This window comes from Misgurnus anguillicaudatus, chromosome 21 (assembly GCF_027580225.2).
Source record: "Misgurnus anguillicaudatus chromosome 21, ASM2758022v2, whole genome shotgun sequence".
Taxonomy (NCBI): Eukaryota; Metazoa; Chordata; class Actinopteri; order Cypriniformes; family Cobitidae; genus Misgurnus; species Misgurnus anguillicaudatus.
In genome coordinates, this window is record NC_073357.2 from 2,350,919 (window position 1) to 2,369,497 (window position 18,579).

Here is an 18,579-nt window from a genome sequence, read left to right on the forward strand (position 1 = left end):
ACTAGTCGCTTTTCAGGGAAATTCTGCGTCAGTCAGATTGTCAAGTGAGACAATCTTTAAAGCATCTCAATCATCGTCATGACTTTTGACCAATCAGCATTCAAAAGCAAGATAGGGTCATCCTCTTATTATTCATGGACAACTTTTCGTGGTACAATATTAAAATGCTCTCGCGATACTTTGATGTCATCCACCTGTCAGTTCTTCCAGCGCCGCAACAGCAGCAGTGCTGATCACGACACTTCACTGTAAAAAAATGCTGTAATTATGCAGCTGGTTGCCAGTAACTTACTGTAGAAGATAAAGACTGAAAATATTTCATGTTTACTTAACTTTGATCAAACTGTTGCCAATAAATAACATATATGTAAAATCTACAGTAAGTTACTGGCAGCTAGTTGCCAGTAATACCCAGTAATACTGTAATTTCTACAGACATTTTTTTACAGTGTTGATAATGATCTCTGAAACTTTTCATCCAATCACAATCAGTATACATTTAAAAGGGTCAAATAATACGATTTCATGTTTCTTTTAATATTATTTAGCTGTTTGTGCATGTATAGTTACAAAGTTCGTTCTCAATTCTGAAGAGATTGCTGATCCAGAGTACTACCTAAAACACCTCAATCTGTAATGTCCCAAGACATTTACAATTTTGCGAGAAAATTCGCGCTTGTGATTTACAGACTGTAATTGTGTTTTAATTAAAGTATTTAATAAAAAACTACAGCTCACAAAATCTAGGTTCATTTAAGTTTGTCACACATAAGATTAACATGAAGATGATAAAATTTTTACCCTTAATGCAGAAGTCACAAGTGTTTTGTTTTAGACAGATATTAAAGGTAATGGTTCAATTAAAGCACTGTGTTAAAAGTACCTGCAGTAAATTAACAAACTATTAATAAACCTACTGCTTGTTGCCAAGGCATAAGAGTTATAAATGAATATTTAATTAAGAGATTAGCTATCATTTTGACAAATGGCTTAAATACACTTTTATATACACAAAACAATTTTCGCACTGCTGCGGCAAACCATCCTTTGTCCTGTATTTCAGAGTAAGAAAGATGGTAACCCTACTTTCAGCTCAGTTCACAAGCCTGTGATGCCTGTATGTGTATGAGGAAATGTGACACAGATTTATTTGATCTGAGGGAGGCGTTGTTACATTTTTGGAGAGGTGTGCATCAGGCATCACAGAGCTACGCAACAATGTAGCTAGAGTGTAGGTCCTACAAGCAGTGCTCGAATTGAGGGGGGCCTGGGGGGGATCCGGGCCCCCCCATAAGGCATTAGGGAACCCCCTATAAGATGTCAAAATTATACTTAGGGGGGTCCCTCAGATTTTTTTATTTTAGTAAAGATAATGCTGACAAACCCGTTAGTAGTACATTTTGTGAATGAATTATTTAACTATTATTGAATTTATAATTGAAAATATATGAATTTATTTAATTGATTTAACTGATGACATCTGCATCTGTGTAATGCATTTCTTATCACTTGCCTTATAAATTGATTTCAAATAATTTGAACAGCTTTTTTGCTGAATGAAGCAGATGTTTTGAGTAAAATGGTTAAATGACTAATAAAGAAAGCAACTTGCACCAGCTAATGTAGGCTATCCTGCACTCAACTTAAACACCACTTATAGGCCTAAGCTATTTAGGTCCTATCTATTAAAACTTTATATTTTGAAATGATTAATAAATTAGTTTCAAGCCTTTATACAAAAATTTTTGGTTTGGTTTATGAATAAATATTTGTGTTTAAATGTAGTAATATGTTGCCATTTTGTGTTTGATGCAATATGTCATGTTGCATGGTGGGGACCCCCCATAAGACCTAATTCATTTCGAGCACTGCCTATGAGGAATTATAAATCACAAATTCTTATGTGTTTTGGCTGCTCTTTTATTTGACGACAGCATTTTGGGGTCCTGTAAAGACAAACTTTTGTAAACGTGTTTTAATTTGCAAGTTTTGGGAAATTATGACATTATAGTTTTCATGTAAACAACAAAAATGCAAATCTGTGAAAACTGTGATGTCGTGTTTATGTGTATTACATGTTCATATTCTAGAGGCACGCACAAGTATTTAACAACCGTAACAACAATGACAGTCTACAGGACTGTGCTTTATAGTTCAAGGCCACTTGTAGTAAAAAAGCTACCTTGTCATCCTCCAAACCAAATTGCTTGATGCTTTTGCCGCCCTGATATCTTGTAATATTTAAAGTTTTGCCAACATATTGTTGAGTTCTCTTGTGTGTGTAAGACACATCTGCAATGCTTCAAACCAAAAACAAAATACATCTGTGCTGATTGTGTTTACAGGACATGTGAAATGGGCGGGGCTTACAAGGAAGACCAGAGGAGGACAGCCAATCAGAGCCATGGCAGTGGAGAGTTTGCGTTTGTTCCCACCACTGTAGGTTCCTGCAGACTTCTCTGAATATTTCACAAGGCCGAGCTTCTGAATGCCCCACTCAGCCACCTCGAAAGAGAGAGAGAGAGAGATCACTATTCATCTTAACTGTGTGTATTCGTGCCAGTGGCCAAGATAACCATTGGCAAAAGATCAAAAATGTATAAAATCACACAGAGAGAGAGAGAGAAAGAGAGACCAAGAGAGAGGCTGCGTCCAAACCGCCTATGTCCATACTAGATAGTGGGCAAGGCGAGTAGTATGTCCGAATTCATAGTATTCAATAAATCAGTAGATAAAAATTACCCGGATGACCTACTACCTCCTGCAAGATCCCGAAGTGTTCATTCAATGCAATGGACACTTTCCTGTGATCCCCGGAGAAGAGTTATCCAACGAAAAAGAAGACAAAAGGACGTTGTTTAGTTCAAAATGTCCAAAAGCTGTAACACGTCTCTATTAACTCTTTCCCCGCCAATGACGAGTTATCTCATCAATTAAGAGAAAAAACTTTGCCTGAAAAAACATGTTCCTGATGAGTTTTTATGGTAATCTGTAATACCGTGATTATCCACCAGATGGCGCCATCCAATTTATAAAAAAACTAAAGCAAAAATATATATTTGAAGAAAAAATACCCTTATTTAAGAGTTAATAAGCACAGTACAAACATAGATATAGAGGATCTATTGCTTCATTTGATATATTTTTATGTTTATATATTTTTAGAAGAAGGCATTTTGTAAACATTTTTGTGAAAATCACAAAAAATGCTAGTGGGCAACTTAAAAAAAAAAGTCTGGTGGGGAATGAGTTAAAATGCAAATGCATACTAAATAGCGGTTCTTTGCGGTTAAATTGTGCTTGTTTAACACCATTCCAGTGAACGACTAACTTGTTGTTATGATGACATATGTCACGTGATGTATCAACATGGCGGATGTAGAACGTCTGAATTCATTTATCCATTTATAAGTAGGAACTGCATCTAATTCAGTATCCCATTGTTATCCCAACAATCCTATTGTCCCAATTTGTGCTTTCAGATGCAGCCAGAGAGAGAGAGAAACAAGTTTAGATGCAAAGATCACAGGTTTATACAATAAGGACTGTCTGTTACCATGGCGACCTCTTTTTCCGGCACACCTCGGAGTCGAGCGTAGAACTCCAGGTGCTCTCGTCCCGTCAGAAGGTCGTCTATGGCATCAAACTGAGGACAATAGCCCATATTCTGCTGCACCAACTGCATTTCACTGCGGATGCTGAACAAACAAGACCCATTTTGAGTGAATCTTTCTTTTAATGATGATTGAATTTGGGGTGTGACTTTGTGGTGGTAAATAATGTTGTTGAATAGATAAACACCTCACAGTGATTCTGAAAAGTAAGGAATTCATCTATTACACTTTCTTACTTAGTATTTTTGTCTTGTTTTCAGTACAAATATTAGAAAATTCCTACATCAAGATGTATTTTCTTGATTTAAAAAAGACCCAAGAAAATAAGTCTAGACAAAAATATTAAATTTAAGTGATTTTCTGCATAAAACAAGCCAAAAAATCTGCCAATGGGGTAAGCACATTTTCTTGATTTTTTCTTATATTTAGTGTTTGAGAAAAATGTTCAAGATTTTTTTGCTTACCCCATTGGCAGATTTTCCAGTCACTTAAATTTGATATTTTTGGTCTAACATTTAGATTTATTTTTTGGGTCGTTTTGCTCATCAAGAAAATACATCTTAATTTAAGAATTTTTAGATATTTTTTACTGAAAACAAGACAAAAATGCTAAGTAATGTTTTTCTTGAAAAATTTTTTTGCAGTGTAGAATTAAAATAACTTCACTTCGGCAAGTACATAGCAATAAATTTGGCCCATCTCTTTACCTCCCTTCTCAATATGAAGATGTGTCTCTCTATACCCCTTCTGATTCAGCAGACATCTCAGGTCTCGCATAAAACTTTTAAACGTGTTTGTGTGAGAGAGAGAGAGCGAGACAATATTAATCCTCCTTGTCTCCACAGTGAGGTGACGACTGACAAAAGCATGTTTACAAGCGTATGATGAAGGCTTAGCAGACGGACTCGCTCTCTCTCTCTCTTTCACCGAGCCGCAGGACAACAACACTGCTCGTAGCAATGTGAAAATGAAAAAGTAAACTTTGAAGTGATTGACAGCTACGGTTCCCGCCCCTCGGACACACACATCATTTGTCTGGCGTGTTTCAGCTGACAGACAGAAGGACAAACAGGAAACGTTAAGGACTGAAGACAGCGAGGAGGGATGATGTCCTTGTTCCTCGTCTCTCTGATCTCTCTTTAAATGTGTGTGTCTCACAGATTGAATAATCGAGACACCAGCGAGAGAGCAAGAGACAGTCATGATGACAAGAGTCGAGTTAGATCAGCTGAATGGAGAATGTGCACGTCTGCTTACGCTGCTTACATTTCCATATATAATGATGGAATTTATTATTATTAATATACATTAGTACCTGCTTATCTTGAATACTTCAGTGTAGATCAACTATTATAATTGACTTTTGCGCAGAAAACAAGGATCGGGGGTCAGACTACAGCTGAGCCATAGACTGACCCTAAATCAGTTACCTTTAGAATTGAACAGTGTCTGAAATGAGTTGGTGCAGATGTATGGGTGTGTATAACACACGAAACCAGTAACGCAATGTCTGTATATCTAACTGGACATCTGATCTCTAGTCAAAAATAAACAGCTGCTCTCACTTTATCAGTGTTGGGGAAAGTTACTTTTAAAAGTAATGCATTACAATATTAAGTTACTCCCAAAAAAGTAACTAATTGCATTACTTTTGACGGAGAGTAATGCTTACGTTACTTTTTAGTTACTTTTGTATTACTTTTCGAGGCTTGATCTCTTTCAGACCTTGCAGGTGGTTTTATGACTGAAAAGTTCTGCATTCAGAAATTACATATTTCATCACAAAAATGTCGAGCTCTGGCCTGTTATCTCAGTTTCTGACTCAAACTTTTAAAAAATTAACTCAAATATTAATGTGTACATTTAAAAAGTAATGCGTTACTTTACTCATTTCTTCAGAAAAGTAATATTGTTACGTAATGCACGTTACTTGTAATGCTTTACCCCCAACACTGCTCTTTATTAATTCACTGTAATAATGATGTAGATTGTGTTGAGTATTTTCAAGTAAGCATCACGTTCTGACATTTCCTAATCAGCGTTTCCATTAAAGATTTGCGCAAAACTTCTGTATATTTACTATATACACTATATATCTGTATTTTCTAAATTTTGAGTATTGCGATATCACGACGTTTCCATTATCCGATGTTATGCGACTAAATTGTAATTTAAGTTATTCCAAAAACCATGGCGAAGGGAGTGTTCAGCTTCGTATGGCGCCGCCCAGAACGGCATGCACATGATATCAAAATACCACAAAAAACAATACCAATCAAACATACTGCGCTATTTTTAAAGAATGATCATGTACGTTTTATGCACATCAGGTGACCTGCTAATGCAAAAAATCTTTTCGCAGTTTTGTGATATATTCCTTTCTCAAATAACCTCACCAGAGCGTAAAAGTGCATTATTTTCATTGGGCAAATTTACAATACGCTATTTTAATTTGTGCAATTTAACAAATTAACAAAGATATTTAATATTAACAAGATGCGTCACTGGTATTGATATGAATGGGGTAGATCGCAACGTTCAGAATGGCCGCTTTATTCCCGCCTCCTGTAAAAATAGGCCAATCGGAATTATCTGGGAGAGGGGCTTTGTGCATGCGCAGAATCGACAGATCTTGTTTGTCTTATTCTTGACAAAACCTGGAGGCATTGCAAATAATGGGAAAAAAGGACTTTGAGGGTAATGGTAACGCAGCTATTGTGACAATTTAATTTTTTATAGTAATAACAATAAATGTTTTAAGTTGAATCAACTGCATATTTTCTGGTTGAGGTAATTCTGACAACTTACATTTGACAACTGTTGATCCAGCATGTCTGTCAAAAATTTAGTTCCTAGCCATAACTCAAACCCTGTCCCTCAGATCAGAGGGAAATGACAGATTGACAAGAATGATGGACAAACCTCTGACCCAGTCCTAAACTGAACTCTGACCTTCACCTTAAACTCAATCTTTGAGTTTACAATGATAAAAGTGTTTGTACCTGTATCCGTTCAGGAAGGCGTCTCCGGCTGTCGGACTGATGTCACCAGTGAGCATTTTAAAGGTTGTAGTTTTACCTGCTCCATTAATCCCCAACAAACCAAAACACTACACAAACCCACACAGACAGACAACATTGATTAATAAACACAAACAAGTTCACATTCAGACTAAAGTGTGTTTAAAGTGTATTCTCTTTAACATTGAACGATATATAATTACCACATGACTTTCTTATAGACTAGTACATTTTGTAGTACATGTGCTGTATGTCATGAATGTCAAAATGTTAAATGCTTCAAAATCATTTGTACGTCGCTTTGGATAAAAGTGTCTGCTAAATGAATAAATGTAAATGAAATCGTGAGAATGATTGTATTGAAAGAGGGCACATGATCAGTAACACTTTCATCAGCAAGAAATGATCTGCGATATGCACACACAGTCTTACTATAAGTGTTGGGGAGTTATGGGAGTCAAAATGTCCATATTCATTAAATTATTTATTTCTGTGTTTTGGAAAATAAAGTAAAATGGGTTTATGTTATTGGGTTAAGAATTTATTTTTGACATAATTTTTAGGCACCTTTCCTAACCAACCATTGTTGGTGAAACGTAATATATTTTTGTAATGTATTTGTATTTTAGTGTGTTTGTGATTTACTTCTGCTGCAGGAACGCCAACACAGATTCTGTTCACAGCTGGAGTCGGCTTCACACGATACATCTGAGAAAAAGACAGAGAGAAAGAGAGAGAGGGACATAGGGACAGACAGAATTAGACTGTCATTCCTGATGAGACCTGAAAAATCTCCTTAAAGCTGTTTCAAAGTCGAAAGTCCCTCACTAAGGTTGCATTAAAGTGTAAAGTACCTCACTGAGGTTGTATAAAAGTGGAAAGTACCTCACTGAGGTTGTATAAAAGTGGAAAGTACCTCACTGAGGTTGTATAAAAGCAAAAAGTTTCTTACTGAGGTTGTATAAAACTAAGAAAATACCCCACTGAAGTTGTATAAAAGCGTACCTTACTTAGGTTGTATAAAATTAAGGAACTACCTCACTGAGGTTGTATAAAAGTGAAAACTACCTCACTGATGTTCTACAAAAGTAAGGAACTACCTCACAGAGGTTGTATAAAAAGCATGGAGTACCTCAGTGAGGTTGTATAAAAGCATGGAGTACCTCAGTGAGGTTGTATAAAAGCGGGGAGTACCTCACTAAGGTTGTTCAAAAGTGGGGAGTACCTCACTGAGGTTGTATAAAACTAAGTACCACACTGAGGTTGTATAAAAGCAGAAAGTACCTTATTGAGGTTGTATTAAAGTAAGGAACTACCTCACAGAGGTTGTATAAAAAAGTGAAATGTACCTCACTGAGATTGTATAAAAAAGTGAAATGTACCTCACTGAGATTGTATAAAAGCGGGGAGTACCTTACTGAGGTTGTATAACATGGGGTGTACCTCACTGAGGTTGTAAAAAGCAAGGAGTACTTCACTAAGGTTGTATAAAAGCGTAAAGTACCTCACTGAGGTTGTAAAAAGCAAGGAGTACTTCACTGAGGTTGTATAAAAGTGGGGAGTACCTCACTGAGGTTGTATAAAGGTAGGGAGTACCTGACTGAGGTTGTATAAAAGCGGGTAGTACCTCACTGAGGTTGTTCAAAACTGCGGAGTACCTCACTGAGGTTGTATAAAAGCGAGGAGTACCTCAATAAGGGTTGTATAAAAGTGGGGAGTGCCTCACTGAGGTTGTATAACATGGGGTGTACCTCACTGAGGTTGTAAAAAGCAAGGAGTACTTCACTGAGGTTGTAAAAAAGTGGGGAGTACCTCACTGAGGTTGTATAAAAGTGGGTAGTACCTCACTGAGGTTGTATAAATGCGGGGAGTACCTCACTGAGGTAGTATAAAAGTGAGTAGTACCTCATTGAGGTTGTCTAAAAGTGGGGAGTACCTCACTGAGGTTGTTCAAAACTGGGGAGTACCTCACTGAGGTTGTTCAAAAGCGGGTAGTACCTCATTGAGTTTGTCTAAAAGTGGGGAGTACCTCACTGAGGTTGTATAAAAGCAGGAAATACCGTACTGAAGTTGTATAAAAGCGGGGAGTACCTCACTAAGGTTGTATAAAAGTAAAATGTACCTCACTGAGGTTGTATAAAAGTGGGAGTACATCACTGAGGTTGTATAAAAGCGGGGAGCACTTCACTGAGGTTGTATAAAAGTGAGGAGTAGCTCACTGAGGTTGTTCAAAGTGGGATTACCTCACTGAGGTTGTTCAAAAGCGGGTAGTACCCCATTGAGGTTGTCTAAAAGTGGGGAGTACTTCACTGAGGTTGTTCAAAAGCGGGTAGTACCTTATTGAGGTTGTCTAAAAGTGGGGAGTACCTCACTGAGGTTGTTCAAAAGCGGGTAGTACCTTATTGAGGTTGTCTAAAAGTGGGGAGTACCTCACTGAGGTTGTTCAAAAGCGGGGAGTACCTCTCTGAGGTTGTTCAAAAGCGGGTCGTACCTCATTGATGTTGTTCAAAAGTGGGGAGTACCTCACTGAGGTTGTTCAAAAGCAGGTAGTACCTCATTGAGGTTGTTCAAAAGTGGGGAGTACCTCACTGAGGTTGTTCAAAAGCGGGTAGTACCTCATTGAGGTTGTCTAAAAGTGGGGAGTACCTCACTGAGGTTGTTCAAAAGCGTGAGTACCTCACTGAGGTTGTATAAAAGCAGAATTTCTTTAGCACAATAGTTCTGCGTTTCATATAATTTTATAGGTCTACAAGATTGATAAAATACATTGACCCAATACTCAATCCACACATTTTGTGGTAGTGTTATTGAAGTAATGATAAAAACCACTAAACTGAACTAGATGCACATCATACACATCATAAACATTATATATGTAAGTACAACTTCAAAATCAACAAGCAGAGTCTTTCCCAGAAAGATTTAAAGGCAGTTACGTTACTAAGATCATAAACACAGAAAATCCCCCAGTATAGACACAGGAACAGGAAGGAGTCTCACTGAGGTCATAAATGCAGAAGACGCAGAGCCTGTTAGTTACCTTACTGAGGTCACATATTCGGAGCAGGTCGTTTTGAGCTCCACCCTGCTGCACACGGGCACGCTCTCGAGCTACATCTTCATCCTCTTCCTCCGTAGACGTTGGAAATGTCTTTATGGACCTGGAGCAGAGTATATATAGGATATTAAAGTGAACATGCTTAAACCAGTCTATATAGTTTGCCACATATTGTTTATAGATCCGTAAATGTGTGCGCATCTCACATAGGTTTGCAGAAGAACTTGTACTGAATGAGTAAGGTCAGCGAGAACATTACAGCACCCTGAATGGCCATGGCAAACAGATTTTTCCCCACCATGTCCCAGCCGAGAGGATTTTGAAAGCGGTCTTCACCTGAAAAGAGAAAATAAACCAAAAAGATCTTAATCAGTATTGGTGACACACACACAGCATGCACATGCGCACACACATGCATGTGAAGATCATACCCAGGTTTTGGTAGAGGGTTCCAATGGCCTGGTTTTTGGCCATGTCCATCAGCCCTCGGCCCAAACAGAAATGAGGAAACACCAGAAGAGCCTGTTTCACTATGTCATTGATCTTTGTTATATTCTGGAAATAAAGACAGATAGAGAGAAAAATATATTTTAACACAAGCATCTGGTGGTCTACTTAACGGACACTTGGATAATGTTCAGAGCAATAGATCCTAGTCATGTTTCTGAAGAATCTGAAGAACATCATCTTACAGGTTCAGTGCTAAAAAATATTCTAAACTAGTGATCGAACATCCCTGCTGAAAGTGTTTGTCAACACTTTAACCTTTTATGTTGGGGTCATCACTGACATTCAGGTGGCGCATTTCTTTTGCCCGTCGTGTCAATTTGTCCTAGGATTATTTTCACAGGGTATTTTACAGAAGGAAACATGCCGTAATCTTTATCGGCACAGGAGTCTGGGAAGTCTGGAATACTGATTGACACGGCCAGTCTGGACGGGATTAAACTGACAGAGAAATTCTGGTAATTATTACTTCCCCGCACCTCCCCATCTAATCCTAATCCTGTTCAAATAGGGTGTTAGGCAACTCAGCACATCATCAGGCATGTTTACCTTTCTGATATATATTTAGGAATACGGCAAAAAAGTGTTGCTAACTTTACTTACTACAAAAACTTTAAATTTAAAGCTGTGTGTCAGATTGGTTCAATAACAAGACATCTGGGGATAAAACTACAGACAGTAGCAGACTTCAGTGGGATAACATTGCATGTAAGAGCTTTCTGAGTCAAAATTTTCTATTCTTTTTAATTAATTAAGATTTGCCTCACCACGTTTACTTTTTTTCAGATTAAAGAGTTTACTGTATGTCAGATGGTCTCTATCTGTATGCATATATCCATATAGGCTACAGGTGCTGGTCATATAATAAGAATATCTAATTATAATATTTAAAGGCCTTTGCAGGTGTTTCGAGTTAATTGATCAGAGTGTGGCACCAGGTGTCTTCAATATCGAACCTTTTCACAATATTCTCATTTTCTGAGATATTGAATTTGGGATTTTCTTTAAGCCCGGGATACACTGCACGATTATTGACTGTCCCAGACGAAAGATTGCCATCGTGAAACAATCGTCGCGATTTCAGTGATCGTCATCGGTGGTCCTTTGTCGTACCATGCGAGAGACTCAAAGACGGCCGTTTTCCCGGTCTTGCGTCCAAAGATAGCCTACAATAGTATTCTGACAGTGTCAAAAATTTAGCATGATCACAGCACAGTGTGTTTGCTGTTTCGACCTGCGCTGGTATTTGTTTACAATGAGCGCATGCTGGTGACGTTGCGTTAACGTGTGACGCAGCCGCCGAAGCTTCCGTGTCATCATCGTGCAGTCCACATGCCTGTCGTACCAGAGTTTGATCTTATAAGAGGGCAAAAATCCTGCAGTGTATTGCGGGCTTAAGTTGTCAGTTATAATCATCTAAATTAAAAGAAATACAAATTTGAAATATATCAGTCTGGGTGTAATAAATGAATATAATATACAAGTTTCACTCTTTGAATGGAATTAACGAAATAAATCAACTTATTGATGATATTCTATTTATATGACCAGCACCTGTATATAAGTCATTGCTGAAAGATACTGTAGGTTGTTTATAAACCGAATTTACAATTATATTTAAACATATTCACTTTACTGGCCAATGACATGGAAGGGAAACTGTAGCATTAAACCTTACTAAATTTCAAATATATTTTTACTAATTGGCTAATTTGTAAATCGTACAAAACATACGATTATCAGAAAAACATTAATGAAACCCCACCACTAACTCCAACATCACAGGGGCAAAAACAAATCGTACAAAAATGTATGAATGTTTTGTACGAATTAATACGAATTAGCCACCTTGTAAAATATGTATGAATTGCAATGAGATACCGTCGATTTAAGGGCTGTTTACGTTATAATGCTAATGATAACTATAAAATATAATAAAAAAATAAAAAATTTATATTAACTCTTTCCCTGCCATTGAAGAGTTATCTCGTCAATTAAGAGAAAACGATTCCATGCCAATAACACTTTCCTTACGGTAATCTGTAATTCCGCTATTATCTACTATATGGCGCTCTTACCCAATTTATAAAAACTGAAACAAAAACCAATTTGATTAATTTTAAACTCTGTGTATGTTTGATCATCCTTCTGAATCTGATCTCAAACAAAATTCCTTTACAAAAATGCTATTATTTCAACTTTTTCAGCATTTTATTTTTGAAGAAACCTACCCATATTTAAAAAGGTTATAAAAAGAGAACTAATGAAGGTAGGATGAACCTTTTTTTTTAACCCTGTTTTGTTTGTTTGTTTTAAAGCAGAAGGTCTGTTGATTCATTTGATATATTTGTATGTTTATATATTTATAAAAGCAAATTTTCCTGTAAGGCATTAACAAATTAATTAACAAAGTTATCGCTATCGTCCGGTAATGTGGACGCTAATATAGTTATCGTTATAGTTAATGTTAAAGTGTGAACAGCCCTTAAACCCACATGACTAATTCTAGAAAAGCCTAATTCAGAATTTACATGTAGATAAAATATTGTTGGGCAGATACTCGGTCTGGGTCTCCAGCAGTGTGCGATTCATCAAACACAGCTGCAGGAATCATGGGACAGAAACCACGCCGACTCCGAGCCTGATGCTCGTAAATCATCACAGACACCACAGAGAGAGAAATCTCACAGGATTCTTACTGACCCATAAAAACACATGTACATACACACATACACACTCCATCAAAACTGGACAACGTGCTGTAAAATAACTATTATATGGTAATCGACGCAATACACACAATCACATACTCACCATTACAAACAAACAAGTGGAGATAGAGGCGTTCATTAGTGTTTGTGATCAATATCACCTAGAAAGTTAAACTAACTGTACATGTGAGCGCTCAGTTTATGTTGTGATGGTTACAGTATGACACTTTAACTAAAAGCTAACTATATGTATTGTGTAATTGTCTCGGTTTGCTGAATTAAAATTGTGTATTATTGCTGACACTTTTCTTAAAACTTTGTGTCCGTGACAAACCGAGATATAAACCAATACAGCATTATTTTCATCCTGGGATGCTCCAGAAAGACATACTGTACTATATGAAAGAAAGTGACTGTGGCTGGATGTGGAGAGAGATGGAGGCTGTTGTGATTGGACTGAACACTGTCATGGTGGGATTGAGTGCGAAACAGACTTTCATTACTGGACCTGACACATCTACAACAACTACTGACATTTCTACACGCCCGCTCTAGTCTTTATCTAGCACACTCGGCCCGAGAGAGAGAGAGAGAGAGAAACAAAGAGAAATAGAGAAAGAGAGAGAGCGAGTGCTTAAAGTTTAAATGGACTCGCTGTCAATAATGTAACAGCAGCTACAGTACTGCCTCACCACCAAACTTCACTAAAAATAAAACATGAGCTCAGGCCAGAGAGCATTATGGGTAGAGACAGAGAGCACGAGGAGAGAAACAGAAATCTTCTCTATGCATCCTGGAAAACCAAGACAACCTACAATTTTGTAAGTACTTATTTTTTGATAATTTTCAAAATAATTTTCCCATTTTCTTTATGTAAAAACCCTGGAAATTATTACAGCGTCTTTAAGATAGATTTCATGTAGTACTAAATCTGCATGTACTGGAGTCATGCAATGGAGCACCTTTCCAGACAGCAGATGACTTCGGGCCGGATCTGTGCCGAAGTCAGATCTGGCCCGGAGCTGTCTGCTGTTGGGGTTTGCAGTCAAAAAGTTACTTTCCAGGTCTGACATCACACTCAGGCTTTAAATGTGAATTTTATATTTACAGTAAATGTGAACAATAATCGACATGAACATAGTTTCAGTGAGTTTTGACTGTTTTCAAAAACATCAAAAATCCTGTGTGACATGACATCATAATATAATACTTGATAATTAACTCTTTCCCCGCAAGAATTTTTATGATTTTCGCACAAGTTTAATGCCTTTCAGAAAATGTTCTATAAATATATAAACATCTCAAACAAAAAAGTTTTATCCTATCTTCATTTGTTCTCTTTTTATCACTTCTCAAAAATGGGTAGCTTTTTTCAAAAATACCAAATTTTAAGCAAAAAGCTAAGATAATTGGATTTTGTAAGGGACTTTTGTTAGAGATCAGATTTAAAGAGTATACACACAGTTTTTACTGTTTTTGGATCAGTGGATGCGTCAGTGTTTTATAAGTTATGTTACAGCGCCACCTGGTGGATAATAGCGGAAATATGGATTGCCATAAAAACTTGTCATTGGCAGAGAAGCGTTTTCTCTTAACTGACAAGATAACTCGTCAATTGCGGGTAAATAGTTAATATGAAGAGTTTCGTTGCAAAACGAGATAACCACCGTTTTTTGAATTGTTCAGAAATCACGTTTTTTGGTTGTGCAGTCCAATTAATTTCAATGCAACTGCAAGTGGTTTGTTTTGATTTAAACCTTCATAACTTAAAAAAATACAGCTAAGTAGCACCATAAAACCAAATAATAACATGATAACATAATAATAAACATGTTTTGACAAAAATTAAAAAAAATGGATTTATCTCGTTTTGCAACGAAACTCTTCATATTCAATTACATTTTTTTTCAATTACATTTTTTATTTTTGCACCACTGTGGGCGTGGCTATGTAGGTAAATGCTGCAGGAATTTAAATCAAGCAACCAACAATATATCCTGTATCGTAGACCTAGTCCACACGGACACGGGTATTTTTATAACCGTGACTTTTTTAAGTGGTTCGGCATTCGTCCACACGAAAACGCAGTATCAGGGCACTGAAACTTAACATTTTTGAAAACCCCTGCCAGGGTGAGGATTTTAAGAAAAGGCGGTAGCAGTGTTGTCGTGTAGACAGTAAAAGCAGGGTTTTTGCCCTACGACGTCACTTTTGTTAGGCTTCTGATTGGCCAAGGTGGCTTTACGAGTTTGAGTTATATCGCCGCCTGCTGGTGTGGCATGCTCTTGACAGCGCTTGATAGCGTGTTTTTGCTTTTTCATGTGGACTGAGATTTCTTTTAAACTGAGCATGTGTGGATGGGATTTTTTTGGAGGAAAAACTCACAAAACGCACAATTATGACGTTTCCATTAACCAATATTATGCACCTAAAATGTAATTGCGATAAGTAATTCCTAAGTTCATAAGGGTTAGGTTTACATATCACAGCCACCACACTAGCCATTAGGCACCTTTGACTTGATGTGGTGCCCGGCGGATTACATCGGCCTATTATTTTTATGTTATCCAAGCATTAATGCAAAGGAAAAGCCCCTTATACTTTGGAGTGGCCAGGTATGGGGTGTTTTTACAAAGATATAGTACGTGAATTTGTGTCATTAAAGAATGATTATGTGACTCTCACATGCCAGATGACCTGTAAATGCAAAAAACTTTTTCCATTGCAGTTTTGCAATATATTCTTTTTTGAAACACCTCATGCAAGCAAGTACGTTTTTACGATATCGATGTTTGCATTTTCACTTTGTGCAATTTGAAGGGTAATGGAAACACAACTATTGTGATTGGTTACATTACAAACTGAGATTAACATGGAAAAAACTATTTGTGCTTTCATGGTGTTTAAGGTGTAACACACATTAGAGCTGCACGTGTGAAACTTAGCAACAGGTTATCTTAAAACATCCTTAATCTACACAGTGAGTAAGAAAATTAATTTTCTCAATGTGAATTGTGTGTGTGTGCTGTACCGGGTCATCAAACATCTCCATGACAAATGTTGCCACACTGCCATTAATACCAATGAAGAGATTGATGCAGGTGAGAACCACATACGCTGTACTGGGAACGCTGAAGAAGAAGGATGCGGGATACATCATCGGAGTGATGGACCAACTGCAACAACACAACGACACAAATCCTCAAACACGAACACGCAACGCACTGAAACACAAACCACAGCAGAAACAGCACTCACGTACCCGTACAACACCAGCAGAAGTATGAGAGCGGGCAGGTTGGGTGGAGAGACGTACGCTTTTTGTTGGAAACACAGGAAGATGACGATGACGATGAGACATGGCATCACATAATTACACTAAAAAAACACACACACAAAGACAAAAGAAACCTCAATGACAAAACCCTGTACAGGCAGTAAATGGAATTTAATTTAAAGGTGCATTGTGTAACTTTTAGGAGGATCTCTTGACAGAAATGCATATCATGGCAGATTTTTTTTGCTTGTTTTAGGCACAATATCACTTATTTTTGGTCTAAAAACTAGACTTATATTCTTGGGTTATTTTGCTCATCAAGAAAAAAGCATCTTAATTTTAGAATTTTTAGATATTTTTAATGAAAACCAGACAAAAATACTAAGAATTTTTTTTCTTGAAAATCATTTTTGCAGTGTAAATACGAAATTCAAGGAAAAAATCAAGAAAATTGTGCTTCCCCGTTGGCAGATTTTTTAGCTTGTTTTATGCACAAAATCACTTAAATTTTATATTTTTGTTCTAAAACTAGACTTATTTTCTTGGGTCGTTTTGCTCATCAAGAAAAAGCATTTTTTAGATATAATACTACGATTTTTTTCTTGAAAATCATTTTTTGCAGTGCATAATGAACTGGATTGTTTTAATTAGCTTAGAATGAGAAGTTTTTATCTTCATACACCGCGGGTCTCCTTACATTAAAGTCGCCGCCCTAAACTGTTTAAAAGAGCATGTTTTGTCTCTACATTGTCTCTGACGACGACATGTTTGTCGTGTGGCGGCTACCATACGCGTTTTGAAATTGAGGGGTAAAGGGCTCGTTATAGTTGTACGTAGGTCCTACGGCGTAGCCGCGACCAGGTAGGTTCCGCGTTGGTTTTCATTTATACTTTTGCGTCGTCATCCCCGTCGACGTGCAAACACACGTGGTAGGCAGTAACCACGCGTGTAACCACAGTAGCAGCGCGAACGTCAAAGAAGAAGAAGCTTAGCAAGTTAACCCACAAACGAAGGAAGAAACAGCAACTTGTTGTGTATAATTTAAGAAGAACAGCAATGATGGAAGCAAATAATTAAACAGCGACTTTTGTTGCAGTTTGAGTTAAATCACTCCTCAACTTGGCTCATCTTTGTTTTCACCGTCACAAACGGAAATACCTATGACGACTTTTTTTACCTGACGGGAGGGGTTCTGGTGGACCAATCACAGCGATTGCGGTCCGCGTAGATCTGACGCGCTGTTAAAATTTTTGCGAGGTGCACGTCAGGCTACGCAGAGCTACGCACAGGCTACGGATAGCCTTACGCACGACTATATATCGGGCTTAAGCTGTTGGTTGCAATTTGCAATCTCACCACTACATGTCGCTAAAATTTACACACACACCTTTAACAGACATTTGTACATTTTCTATTGAACATGCAAGCAGTAATGAAGAAAAAAAAAAAGAATAAACAGACACACAAGTTCATACTTCATTCCGCTGTAATGTTTTGTGTGTGTTTGCTATGTTACCTGATTTGCATAGACAGTTTTTGTACTGAGTTATAACGGCACAGAGACAGTGTGTGCAAGTAAACAATGCAAGTGAATTTCTCCTACACTGTTTACTTTCTTCAAGCCAATCTACCAACAGATGTTTTACTCTGCTTGCATAAGCTCGGATTGGGAAAACATTTTTAACACAAGACCTTTTGAATAATTTATCACACAAACACACAATACCGAAAATTTGTGCAGAAATAAAGCCGTCTCTCTGCTCTGAAAATGTTATGCATGTGAGAAGTCTCTCTCTCTCTTTTTCTTTCGCTCTCTGAAAATGAACAAAATTCAGTGGTAACAGATAGAGTTTTAATTAGCTATCTCAGTTCCTCCTAGTTCCTCTCAGCCTGTCCACGTTTCATTCGTCTTTCAGAGCAGAGAGCACATGGAGGAAATCTCTCTCAATGGGAGCATGACTCTCTCTCTCTCTCTCTCTCTCTCTCTCTCTCTCTCACACACACACACACACACACACACACACACACACACACACAGGATGTTTTTGTGTATGCCGGTTGTCTGCAGGTGTACACATGTCCCAGGCGAAGTTTGCCAGCCAGTAGATGGTTGGATTCACCCCGCTGACAAACTGCAGGTGTTTGGCTTTACTGACACGCTCCTGGATGAGGAAGAGGACGAAACTGGCCGGGATGAAGGACATAGCGAAGATCACACAGATCGCCACCACTACGTCCGTAGAGGACGATGCCCTGGAGAGCAAAAGATGGACACGTGATGTCAATGGCAAATATGTAACATTAAAATAATAGCAAGATGCAACCCAATAAACATACTACAGTAGGTCAGTTTGAATGCGTACACATACCAACAAAAGCTATGGGCTGAATT

The 18,579-nt window shown here is 37.6% G+C and overlaps 1 protein-coding gene across 2 annotated transcripts in view; it reads right to left on the reverse strand.

The window, feature by feature from the left end:
* Window positions 1–18,579, reverse strand: part of LOC129415948 (phospholipid-transporting ATPase ABCA1) — a 194,639-nt gene that overhangs the window by 13,588 nt on the left and 162,472 nt on the right. For both annotated transcript variants that reach the window (XM_073859698.1, XM_073859697.1), the window contains exons 36-45: window positions 18,259–18,440; window positions 16,173–16,284; window positions 15,942–16,086; window positions 10,124–10,247; window positions 9,899–10,028; window positions 9,675–9,795; window positions 7,280–7,342; window positions 6,617–6,723; window positions 3,557–3,698; window positions 2,371–2,505 (exon numbers count right to left, since the gene is read on the reverse strand). In XM_073859698.1, the coding sequence (XP_073715799.1) occupies window positions 2,371–2,505; window positions 3,557–3,698; window positions 6,617–6,723; window positions 7,280–7,342; window positions 9,675–9,795; window positions 9,899–10,028; window positions 10,124–10,247; window positions 15,942–16,086; window positions 16,173–16,284; window positions 18,259–18,440 (1,261 nt within the window). The remainder of the gene's footprint in view (window positions 1–2,370; window positions 2,506–3,556; window positions 3,699–6,616; window positions 6,724–7,279; window positions 7,343–9,674; window positions 9,796–9,898; window positions 10,029–10,123; window positions 10,248–15,941; window positions 16,087–16,172; window positions 16,285–18,258; window positions 18,441–18,579) is intronic.